This window comes from Suillus subalutaceus (genome assembly GCF_016647625.1).
Source record: "Suillus subalutaceus strain FC151 chromosome Unknown DFJ58scaffold_19, whole genome shotgun sequence".
In the NCBI taxonomy this organism is placed as follows: domain Eukaryota; kingdom Fungi; phylum Basidiomycota; class Agaricomycetes; order Boletales; family Suillaceae; genus Suillus; species Suillus subalutaceus.
This window is the reverse complement of record NW_024540268.1, coordinates 62,369-84,099: the sequence shown is the minus strand read 5'-3', so window position 1 is coordinate 84,099 and position 21,731 is coordinate 62,369. Positions and strand designations below refer to the sequence as shown.

At 47.3% G+C, this 21,731-nt stretch overlaps 5 protein-coding genes across 5 annotated transcripts; 3 read left to right on the top strand and 2 right to left on the bottom strand.

Moving 5' to 3' along the window:
• Positions 1-3,137: 3,137 nt before the first annotated feature.
• DFJ58DRAFT_647290 (ATPase, V0 complex, subunit E1/e2) lies at positions 3,138-3,370 on the top strand (the record flags this gene model as incomplete). Its single annotated transcript, XM_041381450.1, has 2 exons — positions 3,138-3,232; positions 3,283-3,370. Coding segments are annotated over 2 exons (183 nt in total), but the record flags the coding sequence as incomplete, so codon positions are not given.
• Positions 3,371-14,428: 11,058 nt separating this feature from the next.
• DFJ58DRAFT_864448 (uncharacterized protein) lies at positions 14,429-16,080 on the bottom strand (the record flags this gene model as incomplete). Its single annotated transcript, XM_041394128.1, has 2 exons — positions 14,429-15,809; positions 15,871-16,080. The coding sequence occupies 2 exons, from the start codon at positions 16,078-16,080 to the stop codon at positions 14,430-14,432; spliced, it is 1,590 nt and encodes a 529-aa protein (XP_041247388.1).
• A 458-nt stretch (positions 16,081-16,538) lies between these two features.
• Positions 16,539-17,609, top strand: DFJ58DRAFT_771028 (uncharacterized protein). The gene has a single exon (XM_041389124.1). It carries the CDS (start codon positions 16,966-16,968, stop codon positions 17,299-17,301), a length of 336 nt encoding a protein of 111 aa, XP_041247387.1. The 5' UTR covers positions 16,539-16,965; the 3' UTR covers positions 17,302-17,609.
• Positions 17,610-18,488: 879 nt separating this feature from the next.
• DFJ58DRAFT_164049 (uncharacterized protein) lies at positions 18,489-19,822 on the bottom strand. Its single transcript, XM_041378970.1, has 2 exons — positions 19,517-19,822; positions 18,489-19,459 (listed from the first exon to the last, which is right to left on the bottom strand). The coding sequence occupies exons 1-2, from the start codon at positions 19,543-19,545 to the stop codon at positions 18,586-18,588; spliced, it is 903 nt and encodes a 300-aa protein (XP_041247386.1). The 5' UTR covers positions 19,546-19,822; the 3' UTR covers positions 18,489-18,585.
• A 1,141-nt stretch (positions 19,823-20,963) lies between these two features.
• DFJ58DRAFT_655345 (uncharacterized protein) lies at positions 20,964-21,227 on the top strand (the record flags this gene model as incomplete). Its single annotated transcript, XM_041381846.1, has 1 exon — positions 20,964-21,227. One exon carries the CDS (start codon positions 20,964-20,966, stop codon positions 21,225-21,227), a length of 264 nt encoding a protein of 87 aa, XP_041247385.1.
• Between the last annotated feature and the right edge of the window lie 504 nt (positions 21,228-21,731).

Sequence of the window (21,731 nt, the reverse complement as noted above, 5' to 3'; positions counted from 1 at the left end):
ATGCAAGGATTTCCCATGCAACGCTGAGTATCCAAGGCATGGCCTTCAAAATTTGGACATCTCCCTCGTAGCTGACAGTGCACTGATAGGTGCCGAAGACAATGAGCTCCTCTGGTAAGTAAATGTCAATGAGCCTGGGGCGTCCAAGTGTTTCACCTAAAGCCTACCCTCTGAAGCACGCCACATTCCAATTGCGAGGAGCACTCCGTTGGAGATGTTGACCGCCAGGAGGGTGACCACGAGAAATATCAGCATCTTTCTGGATCGCTGATACATGGCATATAGCCGGGTCGTCGTAATGGCTTGGATGGTGTTTTAGTTAAGCAATATCACGAGAATATTAGAACTGCGATCTCACCACCCAGCATCACATTTACGGCCAGAGTCATCCAAATAATTGCGTTATACATATAGTGGCCTGACAAATCGAGTTAGCGATCAGCCTTGGAGGTTCACAGACTCGAAGCACGCTCACAGCTGCGACAGTCAATATATTGAACCAACGGGGTGGTCAAGGATCTTACCCCTACATGGAGCGTGGTTGATTGAATAGGAATGGCAGACATAGATGCAAACTACTCACTGCGTCTGTGACCGAGATTGTCGGAACAGTGTCTGTAAGTAGTATGCCGTTGGTCAGAAGGATCAAATACGGTGAATATGGGGTGAAATACCAAGGATCTGGATGCTGATTGCGAGAGATGACTGATTAGCACAATAAACAAATGGTTGACTATTCAAACGTACATAGAATATACTATTCCAAGGTATCGCACCTATGTAAGATATTTTCAAGTCAGCACATCTTGCGGAACTATAACGGAATCTACATACACAGAGATACAGAATGGACATTAGGGACCATGGTTGCATCTGTCGCAAATGAAATAAAATTCCATGTTGTTATTCTGACTGGAGACTCTGCTCACCCAGATCAGTTCGACCTATAATACCCTTCTGAGCGAGATGACTGCCAATAATGGCATCAACCCACCTCTTGTCCTAACGTCAGCACTAGGAATACGATAAAGATGTCAGCGATTCTTGAAGACTATATGGCTCACCCAAATCGTATATGACTCCAGCAGAACCGGCAACTGCGAGGGCAGCCAAGGTGAGATCGAAATGACATCTGAGCTGGTCTCCACGTACCCATAAAATAGCTGGCAACACGATTTGAATTGATCATCGGCCACCAGATAGGATCATTTGAGACTATGGTCATGAAGGATAGGAGTGGGGCGGACGAGGTGGAGGTAGGAGCATAAAGGATAGGGCTTTTATGGCGGAGTGTATCAGTATGCCAAGCCCGAGGGGTCAGGAAATACATATGATTCTGAGGACATTGGTTCCTGCATTAAACGAGAGTAAGTAGTTTCCCACGAGAGCCATGATCGAGTCCAGACGCCGTCCCCTACCTACTGCGGACTGTCACTGAGCTACGAAATCCGCTCTCCGGCATAACCAATTCATAAAAATGCAAAGTAGTCACACGCATGCAACACCGCCGGCGTTACGTTCATTCTGCAGATCTTCTTGTAGTATTAATTGCAATTCAACTCTGTTTAACTTCTATCAGTGAAATGCATTCATTGACAGGTATGATATGAAATTTTCGGTGAGACTGCACCGACACCTGTCCACCTAAGGCCAACCGTGACATCCCTTTCGACCAAGGTCAGTCGACAAGGCTACCGTTTCCAATGGATGTATAGAATGTAAGGGAGATCTAAGCGGGGACAACAGTCAACTGACCTGTCCAACCCGAGGTCCCGAGCAGCCGACAATTGCCCCCTCCAGGCAGGAAGCTAGTTCTTGACACTACTGAGGATAATTATAGAAACGTTCTTTTCCTTCTTCGGTACCTGCCCTAGTTCGCGCGATCGCCGCATCCGAACGCTCCCCAATTGGCTCCTGCATGATGCATCCCACATCGTGCGTTGCAGGCTGCAGCACCCCCTTTAGTCCACTTGGAAAACTCGAGTAATATATTTGAACCAACGCCGTCCCACTGCGGGAATGCAATGAGCATGTACTATATAATAAAGTTTTTCGCTTTTCATAAGTCGTCTTTTCATTTAAATCAGCATTCATGTTGTTTTTCCTGCGCCTTTCGGATGGTTTCACTGATCCTGCATGACAGCTCTCCAACTTCGTTAAGTCTCCTCTGCACCTTTTAATCGTTCTTCATCTCCCACAGCTCACGTACATTTCCGAACCTAGGCCTTACCGGTCACCAGCTGGCAGCACCACCTAATACCTAGTACCTGGTGCCCGTCCGTCCAGCACACCACCCTGCATTCCCAACCCTTTTCCACAAGTCTTAGGCTCCAAGTCGTCTCCACGTCCCGCTGCTCCCACTCTGTCCATAGGCACAGCCATACCCTGTGCATATCCGTCTCATTGAATAACCTTGCAAACATGCTCTCTACCCGCTTTGAGTAAGTAATTACCAAGACTTGGGGCGATGCTATCGTGCTTCACAAGGAAGCGCTGACTTTACTCTCGGTCAATAACCCAAATCGTTCCATGTCATAAAACAACCTTGCGAATTCACTCTCTACCCGCTTCGATCGCCTACGTGATGATGAAGACTTCGATGACGCTATTGCACTTCCCAGGGAAGCGCTGGCTTTACGCCAGTTTATCACCCAGGTCATTCCATAACCTTGCAACTACACGCTCCACTTGCTTCGAGTACCAATGTTAGAATACCTGAACGAGTCACGAGGAAATCACCGCTGTGCATTGACTTTGTTGGCCTTTGTCAATTGAAGTGCTATGAATTGCTAGCCACCATACGTCCATCTCTTGTCCCATCGATCTTGTGAAGATGCTGACAGTTTGAATGCCACGTTACGATGCCTTTACTGGTCCAGGCATCTTCTTAAAGCAGCAGTGACATGCACTGGGACTTTGTGCGTCGGAATGAAGTTTAAAGTTGTAAAAATAAGCATAATGTTAAAACTTCGAGGAACAAGGCAAGAACATGTGAACATATTTTGTGATCCCGACCAGAACACCGTAGGAAATAGGGGAAGTTCCTAAGTGGATACGTGTCACGTGAGATATTATGTGTGCCCGCTGCGCTCAGGCCAGCTTAGTACTATTCTGCCAGTATTGGCCTACAACTTTTCATGGCATCCGTCATCCCAGTGATTTTCATACTCGCCATAGTCCTAGGACTAATGGCTTGTGGCTACCTCTTCGTCCCAAAGGGCCCACAGCAAACGTATGCTTTCTCCGTTTCGTCAAAATCCGAACTAATACCCTCGAATGCAGGACAATTCGTACGGCCATCATGCTTACGCTCGCATCATGTTATCTCATGTGGATGATCACATATATGGCCCAGCTACATCCTCTCATCAGTAAGTCATCAAACTCGTTTCTGTGGTTCTATTGGCTAATACATGAACTTCAGCGCCATATCGTGCAACAAAGGCCGGAGAGACTTTATGATAGTTACGCGCCGTCTGAGTAGCATCATTTGCACCAGCCAGTGTTTCTAGCCAGATGCAAAACCGATGTTCCGAGTGCAAGGAGAGCTGTACTGTGAATGTGGCTGTTGGCGTGACAAACTCGGATGACTTCCCTCAGCAACTATTCGGGTGTATCTACAACCATTTTCAATCCTCGTTTCTCCAAATGAGACAACAGAGCAATGGCGAGATTTTGGGTGGCTCGGCTCCTCTTCCAAGGGTGGAGTGCAATCATCGAGAGGAGAAGGGACGAAGCTTGACGTAAGGCTGAGCGATGGATACAAACTTACGCTTGTAAGATGTGTGTCGGAGGTCAAAAAGTATGGCGGTGCCTGTCAAGTCCTGACATCGGATTATAAAGGTCCGTGATGCATATGGTCCATCAGACCGTCAGGGTAATGAAAAGAAGGAACATATCAAGCGTTAATTCTTGTCCGGCGCCACCATCAGTATAGCTGCAATCGCGATTCGTCACTGCCTCACATGAGGTGTTAGTAGGATTAAGAGTCAGGTTAGCATGAGTCCCCCGGGCCGTTGAGCGAGTGATTTCATACAGGACGTCTCGAGAGCAAGGTTAATACAAACTGTCCTGGATAAAGTTGCACATGACTCGGAAGCATTCGTAACCCGGCAACTCAGCAATGTGCATTGTGCATCAATTCGCGCTGCCAGTGAGCGCTCTCCACAACTTCCAGCTCCATTCGCTCCTTGCTCTTCTGCGGTGCCAGCAGTCTCAGTAATGGTGGGGGCGGGGTCCGTCGGTTGGGGTGGACTCGGATCCGACGAAGCATCGTTCATGTCACACCCACAGACATCACCAACGACTCACTACGAGTGAAGTCAGTCATTGGTGTTGGGGGAATGTATGTCGTAGCTACAAGGCACGCAAAGTTCGTGTAAGTCCTTCAACAGCTTCTCGACAGTATCGTGAGATCAACTAACAATCCGATGCATACTACAGCTGGGCGAAATTGTGCTTCCCAACTCATTCCTCCCCACATTTGACTTGGACGGAATCTCTGCGAATCTTCTCACGAAGAGCGTGGAACGAAGGTTCACGACTCAGTCGTCGGTCAACACGAGCTATCGACTGTTCACAGATCGAGCGAGCGACGCAAAGGACTTGGCTGGGTTCTTCGAGGTCGAAGTTTCAGCTGCTGATGCGTGGTTTGAGGAGGACGAACCGATTTACGTCTATCCTAAGGATCCTTAGAAGGTCAGTCTGTCTCCCCCCAACCTCATGTTTACAGTCGCACAATTGAGGGGCTAAAATGGTTGCAACCCAAAGCACATAGACGTGCCACAATATTTTCCCCAAACGCGCATCTCGCTCGATGGTGTCGGGCTCATGAATCGTCTTCGTTTGCTCTTCGAAATGGGGCTTCGCGCAAGGACGTATATACCTCTCACGGATATTCGCGTTGATCTTCTCGGGCTGTCTAACGCGGTTACGGAGTGGTTTTACATTTCATCAAAGATTCTCCGCCAGATTCTTTTCTTGCTTTATTTTGGCCTCGGCGTCATCATTTTTTGACATCGTGTAACTCCCTCTTATCGAATGCTATGCTTGATTTTCTCTTCGAACGCCGCAGAGGATATGGAAGAGGATTGGGATCAGATGGTTTTGTTCAAGTTCTGTTTGTGGATGATACGCGGTCCACGCCGTTCTCAACATGCTATTTCGTTTTTATCCACAGCCCTGCACATTTTCCCACCTCCCATCTCGACAGCGTCCGATATACTTCAATTGCATGATGAATTTAGCGTTGCGCGTGTATTCCTCACAGTGGCACTACCCTCGCCACGACATTGTTCTCATTCCTGTGATATAACAGCCCAATAACCAGACCTGGAGACTCCGAGATGACAAATTGCGCACGAGGCGACCAATTCCTGGAACGAGAATTTGGGCAAGCGGCACATGGGATTAATCCTTGAACATTGAAGTCAATGTTGAGGGTGTGCATTGGCAGCACGGAGAGATGCGAATTGGCAGTTGCTTTATGGTATTTTATTCTTCATTTCTGACTTTCTGATGATGTGCCGACAGGCAGTGACTCGCTTGAAATTCGGCCGGCCGGCGCTCATCGAGAACACTATCATCAATGTTTCATGACATCCTGTACGCTTCAAGGCTCCCTGTGGTCGTAAGGGCAATGTCCAGTCCCTCTCATTTCTGTTTGTATTCTAGGTACAGTGTTAGGAATCATGGACACATGGACAGCTCTTCGATCATTCCCAGGCATTCCGCGCGTGTGACCGTTTTGCTGCTTTACGATCAACATTCATTCGAGCGACGCTGTGTTATATGTGCCGGATGGTGGTACTTATATGTAGCATGAACACCATCGTCATACGTTCATCAAGTTCGCCTCTTACCTACACCCATTCTCTAACAGTATGACCATAGTCTCAGACGACCCTAGTTGGTGGCCGTCCATCAATTCATACCGCGTTTCCAGCTATTTTATAGGTTCGTGGAGGGCAGTCGGATGTTGAAGCTGATGTCTCAATCTGACCTTGGCTGCGGTTCGCAGTTGCCGCCTTAGTTGGACTGCTGTATGATTGGGGTGAGCATGATAATATCAAGGAATTGCTGATAGCTTACAAATATTTTCAGCACTTACATTCGGACAAGAGGTATGTCAATGCTATGACCAGTGCAGCCATTTCGCTAACAATGATTTTACAGGTCGAATTAGTCTGGGTGAGTACAGTCTCATGTCAGAGGAACACACATGAAAATACACTTAATTCCAGAGGCAACGCTGGTCCCTAATGACAATTCTGTATATCGGTGTATGTAGCTTGCCTATCACTGTTGTCATTTTGTGCTGACGTGGGAGTATCCTAGGTGCGTTACCTTGGAATCTTATATGCTGTGTATGTTAGGAAGCATGAACAATTGGTGTTGTGCTAATTGTCTATCTCTCACAATCAGCCTCAACATACTGAGTATGTCTCCTTAGTACATTCGCTGTCTTTGCTTCTTCTGACCAATGGCATACAGTCGGTGTTCCGACCATCCCGCTGACAAATACAGTGAGTCTTCTGCACAGATACCTGCTATTCCCCTCCAATTAACTATGGTACCCTGTAGGAGTGAATATTATTCCTTACTAAGTTCTTGGTTCACTGATGACTGCCACACTTATACTGCTACAGATGTGAGTCTGTTTGGAGTCTGTACCACCCGAGGCTGATCACCAACGGGATTCGTCAGGCTGGATTATGTACGTCATGTGGAATTGGACGAATTTTGTGGTGGTTCCAATGCTTTGGGGTGAGCTTGGCACTTGCGAGACCTCGGCGTTATTGACCTGACTGAAACATGCTACGAGTCATCATGATCACTCGGTTGCATGCCATGTATCAACGATCCAGAAAAATCTTGATATTTCTCATTGTCACCTTCCTGGCTGACAATATCTTTAATGGAGTGGTAGCTGTACTGATACTGATGCATCCTTCAGGGGGTACACTTAATTATGGATGAAAACAAACGTTCATGGGGCTCATTGATGAATACCAGGGGAACTTATTCTCTCCGGCACTTATCAGTGCTCGACTGGCTACCCGAAAGATATACTACTTCTGTATTCCATTGCTTGGATACTCGGCATTGTGTGGGAAGTCATCGCACTGTGTCTTGCAGTCTGGATCGCGGTAAAACGCTTCCGTGAACTACGACAACATTCAGCAGGAGGGATTATCAAGGACTGTTTCACGGCGTTGATCAAAACTCACACGCTTTACGTCGCGAGGTGAGTTCATGTTGTGATTGTTGTTCCCTTTTTCCACTGAAGGGTCGGACGTGGTAGCTTGATTGCTGTTTCTTGCCTACGACTCACTATTGATTTCTCCCCAACGGTGTGTCAATCTTTCACTCACCTCTGCATGCGCCCATGGTTCATTATTTCTATAGGATACATCTTCCCTGGATATTCAGACTTATTTTGGCTTGCTTCAGATTTTTTTGGTCGTGCAGATGTTTGTGCTAGGACCACGCCTGATCCTTGGGGTTCGAGAATATCATGCTAAGCTCGTGGCCGACTCCGGCGCAGCAACCAGCATGACCAGAATCGATTTCCAAGAGCTTGTGCATATATCGATTGGCAGTAGTGTGTAACATGGGAGATGTTAACAGTTGTCTGGTTGTCTGTAGGGAGCAGGAAATTAAATTTTGTTTTTTGTCCCCCTTCCAAGCCTCGTTGCGGTACTTGTTTAGTTATTTGGTGTCCCAAAGTAAATTTCAAGGAGTCATAGATTTGGACAATATTTTCGTTGTAGTATATTCGAAGCATTTGCTATAGGTCTTGTTGCCGCCTTGTAGCATATATCTAGGTACTGTCCATGTCTGTGTGCCCATGGGGCATGAAACAGTATGACTGTGCATGCAAGTGTAAGCTAGCGTGAGTCAGGAATGGGAGGTTGAATATTGAATATTGAATGATGGTGTAGTGCATAAATGCATCGTGAACGTCCGATACAGAACCCTGGATAGGCGAACCGCGGGCTTTGGGGATCACATGGCGAGGCTCTGTACATCTTCCTAACACATCGCTTCAAGATTGCTTCGGTTAGTTGGGGGAATGGAAATATGAGTGTGTACTCCAGAGCAGTTGAAAGGTTGGACTGGTGGCATGAGGAAAGTGATCTCCGTGCAATGTTCAATAGCAACTGTTACGCATCCGCTAGCGTCTAAAGCGAAATTGCAACGAGCTTATATGTGAATGCGAAAGAATGAATGCTACGGCATATCGAACATTTCGAGCCATCCAAATACGCCACTGACAAGCAACTGGCGAGTGGGAGACTAACACTATAGCAGAGGGGCTGTGAGTCGAGAAGCAAATAGCACATCTTGCAAGGACAACCACGCTGTAGAATTTTCCTTCTCTATCATTGCTAGGCTCTTGGTAATATCAGCTCTCAATCTGAATTTCCCGGACGGACAAACTGACGATCAGTTTAAATACAAAGTGCGCTAGAGTGAAACTTCAAATGCTTGTCAACGTCAGGCCTACAGGGATTTCATACGAGAGGAGCTCTCCGTACCTTCAAACGCATCCAGATAATATTTCTCCCATACTGGACTACTGGATTATTTCGCTCGCGGAGACGCAGCCATGGCTTCTACGCCAATGAAGGCAGCCGCCACGAAATCGATTATGATATCGATAATGACCTTGGAGGGTTACGATGACAACATTGAATACATATTCCGGATAGCCAGCAAATTATCAGCAGTTCTCGGGACAAGACCACTCGGCAATGGAATCTGAAGGCAGATAAGGAGATTGAGGATGCGCAGGGTGTTCGTGAGGAGGATACATATGTGGTTGCGGTATCAAGGGATGGTCGATGAGTTGTCACTGGTGGTGGGGACAATATTCCGGAGCTGAAAGCCTTTGAGGTTGAGACGGAGATTGGAAAAATCTTTCAAGGCACTCACAACGGATCACCATGCATTGATTTCTCTGCAAATGTAGAGCACAAGTCCTGCTGGCGAGCAGGGAAAGTGATTTGACAGCGTGGATATTCATATGAACTTGGACGCACGTCGCTGGCGAACTCAGCTGGTCCATTCAATTGAGTGGACGCAGTTTCGTCGATTCTCGAAGAAGCTCGCAGTAATTATCAATTCGAGGGTATTGAAGGAGATAGAGATAGTTAAATGGCTCTGTGAGCTGTATAATATTGTGGGGCATTGAGGGACCTGGTGACAAAATATGTTGAGTAGATTGACGAGTGTATGAATTCATTTGGTCATCCTCAGTTTCACTAAGAAGTCAGCTAGACCGTCGGGTCTGTTTGCAACGTCGCTCCACATCATTATGTAACTAGGGGTCGGCGGTGCCGACTTGTGACAGGTTTGCCTTTTTATTGGGGACCCTACGAATAATAGTAAGTATGCGGATAGCGACTGACCTTTTCGATAGTGTGTACTAAGGACTGGGTGACCGTGGGAGCCGTGAGAATGGTATATTCCGGATTTTATTATGACGTCTGTTTTCTCACTGTTTTGATATCATAACGAGCCAGATTTCTTTGGTGTCGTTTTGAATCTGCGCGGTCACACAACATCCATAGCCCGTACACAAACAAATAGCACAAAAACTTTCAAAAGTCCTGCTCGCTATCTTCTGGATTAGGCTTACAGACTGAGTAGTATCACAGGATCCGATAAATTTAAGGGAGGTGACTACTTTGACGCGGTCACTGACGCGCCAGTACTTGCGAGCGTTCCTACGCTCCACATTCGACTCCCAGATTAAGTTGCACGAGTCCATGACCTTTCCTTCGTTACTATTTATTCATCATAGGGACACGTACTACTAGCTACATCAGCTGATGGCTATTTTATTTTCCTCCCTCTCTGGACCTTCTGCGAGGCATGTCGGCGTTTAATGGGTACACATTCTTCAACCAGCAGTGAATGGCGACATTTCACGGGCATTATGTTGGCGTGCCAACTTTCTGTGAGTAAGGACGATGCCTGGATATTCCTTTCTCCCAGTACCCTCTCATTTCTGTTTGTAATCTAGGGATGTATTCCCCGCGCATCACCCATGGATCTTGAATTAGGCTGTGACAATTTAAGCAAATCGAGTGTGGTGCGCCTTGTATCGGTTCCGCACTTACCGTTTGACGACATCCTTATGATATGATAGGCCAATGTACCGAGATGGAGGGCTAGAAGTAGTGTTGTGGGCAGAACTAGCAGAATAACCGGGCAGAACTAGCAGAATAACCGGTTCTGCCGAGTGGCATAACTCTAGCGGTGAGATTTTCCTATCTACAACATCAATGACAGTCCTACCGAAGACATTAACGACGCCTCGTCCCATCCATCGTCCTCACCATCATGATTCACGACATAAACCTCATCTACAGCAGCTTGGGGTACTATCCCTCGGTCAACCCGCTCCAATTCGGCAAAATCAAATGCCTTCCCTTCAAGGACCTCCTCCGTGTTGTCAATACTCACATATTCTTCCAGATTCTCCTGTGCTTCGGGAGCAACAAATGCTTCGGCGATTTCATCAGCTGATATGGTCTTGGGACCTGCAAGGAGGTCGTCTACATCTTGTGGTTCTGCTGCAAGTGGAGACACCCATGCAAAATTGGCTTCCAGATCCCGACGCCAACATTGATTCCAACCTCCTCACGAGTGTGCATATGCATCTGCTGACGATGTGCATCCTTTCATTCTCCTCCGCTCTTTTAGCTTGTCTTGATGCTCACAGTGATCGTTGATTAGGGATAGTACTGGACGACCACCAGCATGGACCACATTCTGGGACGAAGGATCAGGTGAGAGCGTCTGCGACTCTGTTTCCACCATATCAAAGATATATAGTGTACATATTATCATGGACTGGCTCACTGCCAAGTTACCAACTCTGAGTTCTGCCATCTGCCAGGCACCACCAGTTCTGCTCACAACACTAGCTAGGAGGGAGGAGCAGGGGCATTGAAAGGAGTGCTTGAAAGGGGCTGTACAGGTGAGTCATCTGTTTGCTTCGTTTGAACCTCCCTTGTTTGAAATTATTTTACATGTCCACATTGTCCAGCATAAACCCACCTTGTTGAACGACCTCGGAAGTGCTGTTACGTTCGGGCCTGTGAAGCGGAGACTGCGCATACTCATCGAGCACCACTGAGATGCCAGGCTTCTTTGAAGCTCACATCACACGTAGGCCGTTGTTAGACCAAGTTTTGCATCGGTTTTCAGTTGATTTCGCGCCGAGGGGTGTGCCTCGGCACCTGCGTGGCCGGGGTGAGAGACTAGGATATCTCCGGCTGTGCAAACTGATGCCTGTCACTAGTACCACACCCATACCGCGTTGCAAATTGAAGATTCTGCACTTACCATTCTGGCATAAATACAGGCGATGTTCCGACGATCTCGCTGACAGATGTAGTGAGTCTTCTTCACTGATGCCTGCTATTCCCCTCCAATTAACCGCGGCGCCCTGCCGAGTCGCTTAGGAGACAGAACTATGAATGCAAAGCAACACAGCATGACGCCACTGTAGTCACCAGAGCTCGATGCTTATATATGTTAGATAAGCACGCGTTTCGGGCGGTTCAGTATCGGTGTCCACCCTGCCGTGCTGTGTATTTGCAATCCGTCCTCTGAGAGCTCTACTCCCTGAATGGAATTTCACATCAAAATCATATCCACGACGGCTTGTCAAGCCATATATAAGCATCGGAAAACAACCGCAATCAACGAAAAACATTGGTAGAGGCTGTATTTCGCATTCGCAAATTGGTTATTCATGCTTTAATACAATAGACCAGATACATCAATTGCACAATGGATTAAGCGTAGCGTGCGTTTACATCAGAGTGGCACTGCCCTTACTGTTCTCACTCCTGTGATATTGCAGCTCAGATTGACTGTTACTTCGTGGCATTTACTTCTTTTTCTAACATTTCTAGTGGCGCTTCCAACAGTTGAAGCCCAGCTGACGGCGCTCATCGAGAACTATAATCATCAATCTTTCAGAATATACTTTGAAGACTTCCTGTGGACGATGCTCGGGCTTTCGTCTCTAATTAATCCATCCACATTCGATCAACCGCACGCTGCAAATTGAATGCGATGTGTCTTGTACTATCCGATTCCACACTAGTGGCCATTTATTAGTATCCTTACAATGCGATAGGCCCAACACCCCCATTTTCTACCAATATGACCATAGTCTACAATGATCCCACATGGTGGCCGATCATCAATGCAGATCGTTTGTCTAGCTATTTTGCAGGTTCGTGGAGAGCAATTGGATGTCGAAGCTGATGTCTCGATCTGACCTTGACTGCGGTTTCGCAGTTGCCTCCTTTGTTATAGTAATGTATGATTGGGGTGAGCATGATAATATCAAAGAACTACTGACCACCTACAAATATTTTTAGCACTTACATTGGGACAAGAGGTATGTTGGTACTATGACCGGAGCAGCCATCTCGCTAACAATGATTCCATAGGTCGAATTGGTCTGGGTGAGTGGAGCCTCATGTCAGAGGAACACGTATGAAATACACTTAATTATAGAGGCAACGCTGGTCCCCAATGACAGTTCTGTATCTCGGTGTATGTAGCTTGCCTGTCACTGTTGTCATTTTATACTGACTTGAAAATATCTTAGGTGCGTTACCTTGGAATCTTACATGCTACGTATGTTCGGAGGGCTAGACAATCGGTGTTGTGCTAATCGTCTATTTCTCATAATCAGCCTCGACACTCTGAGTATGTTTCCTCAGTACATTCACTGTCTTTGCTTCTTCTGACCAACGGCACACAGGCAGTGTTCCGACCATCTCGCTAACAGATACAGTGAGTCGTCTGCACAGATGCCTACTCTACTATTCCCCTCCAATTAACCGTGGTGCCCCGTAGGAGTGGGTGTGGTTTTTTACTGATTTTTTGTTTCACTAATGACCGTCACACTATACTGCCATAGATGTGAGTCTGTATGGAGTGTGTGCCACCCGTCACTGACCGGATTCGTCAGGCTGGATTATGTCCGCCATATTACGGAATTGGGTGTTTATTTTGGTACTTCGCAATGCTGTGGGGTAAGCATCGCACTTGCGAGACCTCACTGATATTGACTTGACTGAAACATGCTGCAAGCCATCATGATCACTCGGTTACATGCTATGCATCAACGATCCAGAAAGATCCATATATTTCTCATTGTCATCTTCCTGGGTGCCAACATCTTCAACATAGTGGTCGCCACAATGATAACGATACATACTCCGGGGGGTACGCTTCATTATAGATGACAAAAAATGTCCATGGGGCTTATTGATGAATACCAGAGGAACTCATCCTCTCCGGCACCTATCAGTGCTCGATTGACTACACGAAAGATACACTACTTCTAATTTCCACTGCTTGGATACTTTCCACTGTGTGGGAGGTCCTCGCACTGTGTCTCGCAATCTGGATTGCGGTAAAACACTTCCGTGAACTGCGACAAGCATTCAGCAGGAGGGATTATCGGGGACTGTTTCACGGTGTTGATGAAAACTCACGTGCTTTACTTTGCAATGTGAGCTCATGTTGTGACTATTGTTCCCTTTTTCCACTGAAGGGTCGGACGTGGTAGCTTTGCTGCTGTTTCTTGCATCCAGCTCATTACTGGTTTCTCTCCAACACTTTCAGCGGTATGTCAATCTTTCACTTACCTCTGCATGCGGCCACGGTTCATCATTTCTATAGGATCAATCTTCTCTAGAAATTCACACTTTTTATGGCTTGCTTCAGATTTTTGGGGCCGTGCAGTTGTTTATGCTGGGACCCCGCCTGATCCTTAGCATTCGAGAGTATCATGCTAAGCTCGTGGGCGATGCCGACGCAGCAATTGGCATGACCTCAATTGCTTTCCAAGAACGCGTGCATATATTGACTGGCAGTGGTGTGTAATGCTCCGTGAAGTTAACAGCTGCCTGGTACTCTACGAAGAGCAGGGGAATTTGCTTTTATTTATTCCAACTTTCGTGATGGTATTGATCAAGTTATTTAGTGTTCCGAAGTAGATTTCAAGGAGATATAGGTCTGGGCAAAGCTTTCGTGATGGTATTTAGTGAGGTGATTTGTTATACGTCCTGACAATGTTTAAACCAATATCCTGGATATCTCGACTGGTACTACATAGCTTCCCACCCACACTTGCACCAGCCACTGGTCCTTCTTTTCTTTGTGTGATGACAATCACCCCTACAACTACTTGGGAAAATGGGCGTGCAAGAGTCAGGTCGTGCAACACTGGTGCTGCAGTTCCTCAGTAATCCGTCCTTGATTCATCTTCTCACCGCATTCAACGTTCCATGCACACGACTAAGCATTACAGAGCAGACATATAGCAGCTATATCAACATAGTAAAAGTACAACCTCGATTGCATTACGATGGAACTTCCTATGTTCTTCACCTCCAGTCATCGTCGTCTGAATCTTCCTCCCATTCCTCACCTGAGTCGTCGTCGGCCAAGTTCCAAAGCACCTTTAGTTGTTGCCATACTTCTTCCAGTGCTGATTGCACGAAGAGATCATAATCGGAATCCCTAAGGCTATCATACCACTTGAACTTCGATAGATTTGGGAATACCTCAGTTAGGAAATATGGAACGCGCGCACAGTACGACACCTCCGACTCTCCAAGATGCAGCTTGTGAAGGGCTGTTTGCATGGGCCAAAGCTCCTCCGTCCCATCAGGTGCCCGAGGAGCTGTCGTCGGTTGTGTAGCATCAAGCGTCAGATGTAAGGTATGCAACGACCTGCACCTTGACGCCAGTGACATCATGGCGGTGAAGGTGACGGTACAACTGGAACATCTCCTTGAAGCGAACTTCAATTCCTGAATATCCGGCCAGGCAACTGCGACATCATCGATGAACCTATCGTCAAGGTTGTAATTTCCAATACCGATGAATTTAACAGACAATAGATTGCTGAACTTGAGCAAGGGCCGGAAGATTTCGGAGGGGAGTGGGATGACGAGCTCATTATTATCCACATGTGAAGCGTCGAACATACATATCTGTTTCAAGGATCCAAAAGTTTGGCACGACGTGGACAAGGATTCCATGAACGCAGCAATTTCGGTCGGGGAAGCAGGTTCGGAGTACGCGATATTGACGTACGATAGTTGTCGGGCGATGATTTGACGAAGGAAGTGTGTGGACTGTGACAAGGAACCGCCAAAGAGACAGAGGTACTTGAGATTATGCAATTCAAAGGGCATACCACCCGCATCGTAGGAGGTCCCGTGCAAAGCAAGCGTGAGGGTTTGAAGACACTGAGCTTGCTGGATATTGGTGATTGTCTGCCTCGTCAGGCACACATCGACTCCATGAATGGTCAGTGTAATTAACTTTGGCAGCTTTCCGAAACTCGGAGGAACCGTAAAAGTGGTACCACGGCCCGCCGATATTGACAGTTGACGCAGGCCGTACGCTTCTGCAGGAAGGGCATCAAGCAATTGCTCTACTTCATACGTCGGGACACCTCCAGGTACATCAAACATGAGCACTTCCAGTCCTGGCGACATGAACTGCCGAAGTAGCAAGAATTTTGAACTACACTCCGGCAGATCAAATACGGCCCGGAAATCCAATACGCAAAGGTTTGGGAAGAGTGTGGCGGGAGGGAACCGCTCGAAAATCCTCTGTAGGGCACGACCACTCAGGCTAAGATGTGGCTTTGTGGGAAGTACAGAACTAAAGCCATGAATAAGAAGTCGGCGCACTCTTGATGCGTTCATTCTGAGGCGCTCCCATTCAGTAGGAGCTGGCTCTCTGGAAATATCCTGCAGATCGGAGTATGGTGAGTATTGTCCTGTCAAGATTCAAATGGTATACTTCACTCACGATAGTTTGATCCTCTGCGACCTCCCAGGTGTCTTGCGGTAGACACATAATGAGGGGTGCCAAACTTGACTGTTCGGACCAGAGGATATCGAGGGCGGGACCTGCCAGTGTGGAGCAGGTCATCGCCACGTTCACCAAGTCCTTCGCAGAGGACTTGACGTGTTCTAACACGGCATAGATGATATCTTCGGATTCAAGAGCGCGATGCATGATTAAAGTTGTTGGTGGTGTTCAGGCATTTGCACAACACCCAGTCTTATATATAATCAATCTTACAATGATTCACAGACCCACAGGTCTTCTTGTGATTTGTTCGCCTGGGTGTGACCACTTGCGGAGGTCATGACATTGTGGACTCCATCGGCTGCTCCCTTGTGGACAGTATGAGACCTGACAAGATATTGTTCCACTTGGACTGTAGCTATGGTCCACCACTGTCGCTAAAACGGCATTTTCCCGCTTAGATGCAGTCTGTGCAGAGTACTTACAGTACGGTGTTCCCTGTAGAATAGCCGAAGCAAAATAGACGCAATGGTTGTCCACGTCAAATCGTGAAAGCCTCACCATGTATGTGGAGTAGCTTTAGGAGCAGAGCGCTGGCAGGATCCAGGTGCTGAGCACTTTTCTCTCAGCGTCGGCGCTTGTTGGTTGTCCTCGGAACACCGGCCAAAGAGGTTTATAAAGGTCCGAGCAGAGATTCAATGTACTGATAATCTAAGCAATGGTCAAAGTCCAGACCGTCGGGATAGTTCGGCTGAATGAGAAGAACATGGTTTGTAATAACACTTCAACAGTCAGAACCGATTGTTATTTGAAGTACAAAAGAGACAACTGGGACCCCGATCGTTAAGGAACTTGGGCAAAGGAAGCACGGTGCAACGACAAGGAAGTTAGAATCCCACTCACCTTCAGAACAATATGCACCGGAGCCCCACCTCCAGATACTAAAGGAGTCCATAGCTAAGCCCATCGGAGTTCAAAAGCAGAGGACGCTCATCGTCTAGTCATCGCATTCGGAATCACACTTGAACCAGACACGATTCTCGCCGAACGAATCGATACATCGAGAAGTAGCTGGAATTAGCTTTGAGCAAGATGCTGGATCACTCGGTTACAGTGACCGATGATCGATATCCTCTGCGGTTCCTTTCCCTTTTTGCCTTGCTGTCTGCCTTTCAAGTTTCAAGCACCAACACGATCATTTCTTTGCCGTTCAACAAACTGTCATCGAACAGCTCCCCATGCGGACCGTCAAACGCTGATGCCGATGCTTCCTACATAGGCTTCTTTGATCATGCTAGTGGAGTCTTCATGCAGGATCCTTCCACCTCTGACTCTGGTTATCCTTCGAAGTTTTCAGACACGACTTCTTCCACTGCGTCTTTTCCTGTGCTCTGCTGGTCCTCCCTTATTGTTGTCTTCTCAGGCTAATTCACTTCTATCTCACTTCTATCTCGTGAGATGCGTCGTCTAGCTCGCTCGAGTCGTCATTGCCTGCAGTTGGGGACCGAATCGCTTCGCTTAGAAACGCCCGTGAATCGACCATGATGTATGTAGCTCAAGAACGAACTATTTCAGGCCCACGCTACGGCATGGTCTTATAACGAGGGCGACAATGGTTACACAACTTTGCCAGCATGATCATCGCCTACCTGGGCCAAATGAACACACTGCATGGCCGGTGCATTGGAGTATTGTTGGGCCAACCACATGTCCTATTTCATTCTTTGTACTCGACCCTTTGACCATCGCTTCAGCTACCTTCGCTTGTTCCTAGCGCTTGATACTCCCTCTCATACATATAACTCTCATTTTTTTACTCAATCTAATTCCAATTCTGATCCGAGTTCATTGTCATTCACTTACTGCGTCTCAACTCTACATATCTCTATCTCTATCATCATCACTCTTAGAAGCGTCCACCAGAGCCTGGCTAGTGGTCACTTCCTCTATCATCTGTGAAGACTGCGCCCACTGCACCAGCCGTGCGTCTTACATCACTCGTCTCCATTCCCAATTGAACTTGCCCTAATTCCTGATGCGTTTATGAGCTTGTGCGATAATGAAGTTCCCATTGACTCCGGTGTCTGAAGTGACATCCTTACTCATCGAGATTGTCGCAGACAGTGTCACTTACTGTTTAATTAGTCTCGCAATATGTCCTCCCTCAGTGAATTCATGAGTCGACCTACTAGCTCTGCGTTCTGACGGCATATTTAATGACATGATCACCCATAATGTAACTTTTGCCGGACAGAGTCAGAGAGACTATCATTTAGGACATCTTCTCGGATTCGTATAGATCATACAGTCGAATAGAGTGTACACCATTACTGTTACTGCTTGTATGTATATAATTGCATTTATATAGACGATGTGTTGGGTTGTGTCTGGCGTTGAACGTTGAGTGTTGGCACCCCATCTCGCGGAGAGACCCAGACAGGCATTAGTAGTAGTACATTAGTAGTGGTAGTTGGCCCGTGTAGCCTCAGGGTTACTTGAGTCGGGTCAATTTCTTTAATATGAGTACTCATAAAACCCCAATGTGTCAAGCTGACCATATAGCAAACAAATTTCGTTTCATAAATCATATGCATATGCATACACATAAAACACGACATACACGAGTAGGTAAACCAGCACCAAAACTCTCTTCAGAAATCAACCTCCGTCTCGATAAAATCAATGATGACAACCCTCCTGAGATCAATCAGTTCAAATGATGCCCATGCTGCTCACGTCAACGATGCGGCGGTAACGGCCACCAGCGCGTACATCGAGGTGACGACGTTCGGCCAATGCCATATGTATGTACCATTGAAGTGTCTTCTCGGGAGAGCGCGGCTCGTCCATGTCGAGATACAAAGGGCGCATATGCTCTGGGCAGCGTTCCTTGCAAACAGGCACCAAGGGATAACGATTGATCATTCCACGGAGGACGGTCGGGTCCTGCTCATGCGAAATCTCATCATATTGGGAGTAAGGCCAGCATGACCGTGGATAGGCTGGCGCAGGAGTCGGGACGGTGACATGGGATGGAACTTCCCGAATATCTACGCTTGAGCTGTGTGCGGAGCGCGAGAGTGTTGGATGTAGGGCGCGGGTGGTAGGAAGAGGCGGAGCGGGTGCGGTGGGAGGAGGGATGTTCGAGCGATCAGTACTCGACTTGGCGCGAATACGTTCTGCTAGTCTGCCACTGCGAGTATGGTCGTTAGGGGTCCGCAGTACATCCGCCGAAGCTTGATCAACAGTGGCCTTCAAAGAAAGTGCTCTGAAACCGCTGCGAGGGAGGCCCTCAGTTGGTTGAGGGGAATGGGGAAACTTGGCCAGCAAGTCTGCGCGCGTCTTAATGTTTGCGCGAGTCGGCCCATGGTAATATGTGTGTTGCGATAGTTTTCCATGGTAGATCTCGAGCATCCCTGGAGCTTGCTCGACGTACACGATGTCGGATTTTTTGAGGGGAGTCTTGCCACCATATGCGGGTTTGACCGGATCGTCACGAGGAGGCTCGCGCTTCCTCCCTTCTGAAGAGAATCCGTATGGCATCGATTTAGAGTGCTTAAGTGACACCTTCTGGTCGTCGTTGGCCCTGAGTGTATTGATCAGTATGATGATAATGAGTAGGACACGAAAACGGTCGACTCACTTTTGGAACATTTTCTTGAACGAATTCATGATTGATATAGGGAAACAAGGAATGTAAAGTTGCGAAGAATATGAGGTGGTAGTGTGTCTGCTGGTGTAGGGAATCTGCGTTTCAGTACATAAAGGTTGGGCTACTGTGGACGCACCACGGCATCTACAACCACAACCACAAAGCAATTGCTCAATATCTGAAAACCATTCAAGTGTGGATGCTCCTGCGAATGTTCCGATTACCCACCTAGAATCAAATCAGTGGTATTGATGTGGCCCCATTTGCATCACAAAGGTAGAATATGCGACAACCAACCAATTATGGGCCACAGTTGCCACAAGCTGGCACAATGAACGCATCACACGTCCTGCTCATTAATACCTCGAGCTCGTAGCTTGTGCTCAATGAACGCGCGATAAGGCAATGACGGTTGGAGTGCATTCAGGCTGAAATATCAAGCAACCTGAAGGTGGTACAAACAGTCAACCAATTATTGATATTAATTCCGACGGAATTACACACATGGTCACTATGGCCTCTGTACGACTGGAGGATGGACTCAGGACCGATCACAACCCAGACATTGTTGATCTCTATAAGGGTCGAAATAATCTAACTCCCATCGGGATGAGTGGATCGTTTGCTCCAAGTCATGAAGGTCCAGTTACCTGTTTCATGGTCAAACGACTCAAATCCAGGACTCAAATTTACTAACTCTCACCATGCAATCCGCATACAATTCATAGTATGCCTGTACATCATCATGCGCGAATAGTCCTGACAGGAGCTATAGTCGCAATCCAGAGTTGCAGCAATGCAGAAGGACATGATCACAATGGTTTTTACTTTGAAAAGAAATTGGAAACTTTACCTATAGCAATGCGTCGGTCCGCAAAAAATGGAGGGATCAGGTGGTTGGAAATAAATTTGAACGGTATCGACAATTCGCAGTCTAGTTTGAAAAATATTTCATTATGGGAGCTAAGAATTTGGCCAGTTTTCCTTCCGACGAAGAGGCGTCCGGTATGTTTGTCTTTGTTAGGAATGGAAGCTCAGCACTCCTAGTTACCCCTTGACAACTTCTCCTCGATACGCTCCTCCATCTCTATTCGCTTCTTACTCATCTGCGGTGGCGGCGGTCTCGGTAATGGTTGGGGCGGGGTCCGTTGGTTGGGGTAGACTCGGATCCGAGGAAGCATCATTCGCGTCCACCGTGCAGACATCACCAACGACCCACTGCAAGCGAAGTCTGTCCCTAGAGTGCTCTGTTCACCGAAACGCAACACAAACCCCACAACCTAGATATTTTGCGGTCTTCCTCTGGCCTACGATTTCTTCTCAAATGCACATTTTTTTCGATCATCTATCCCACTCGAGGAGAAAACAGCAGGCTTTATCAAATGCTTCGGCCTCTGCTCAACATGTCGGCAAATCTTTTGGAAGATGTCCATAAGTAATGTACGTCGTTTCCATTCTCTTGACATGTTGTCAATTGACTAGGCTAGGTGACCCTAGCGTTAGACATATCTGCGCAGCATGGCAGCTGGCTTCTGTAGGAATTGTGAATATTCGTCGCGATGACGATGACAACTTTTACTGCTACGGCCTGTCACTCCTTAACAGAATCGAGAGAAAAGACAACGACATGAAAATGATCGTCCTTAACATGTTCTTCCACTGTGAGCTCAGTGCACGGACTACCCCCAAAGAGCACTCATAATACGGACGACATCAGGAATTGGTGTTGGGGGAATGTATGCCGTGGCTACAAGGCACGCAAAGTTCATGTAAGTCCCTCATCAGCTTCTCGAAAGTCTCGTGAAATCAACTAACAATCTGATACACACAGCTGTGTGAAATTGTTCTTCCCAACCTATTTCTCCCCACATTTGACTTGGACATCCCTCTGCAAATCTTCTTCCATCGAAGAGTGTGGAATGATCCAGTCGTCGGTGAACACGAGCTGTGACTGTTCACAGATTGAGCGCTTATCCTAAGGATCCTTCGAAGGTCTGTTTGTCTCCCCCGACCTCATGTTTACGGTTGCGCGATTGAGAGGCTAAAAACGGTTACAGCTCAAAGCGCATGGACGTGTGACAGACTTTTCGCCAAACATGCGTCTCGCTCGATGGTGTCGAGCTGACAAATTGCCCTTGTTAGCTCTTCGAAACGAGGCTTCGCATGAGGACGCATATACCTCCAACGGATATTCGCGTCGATCTTC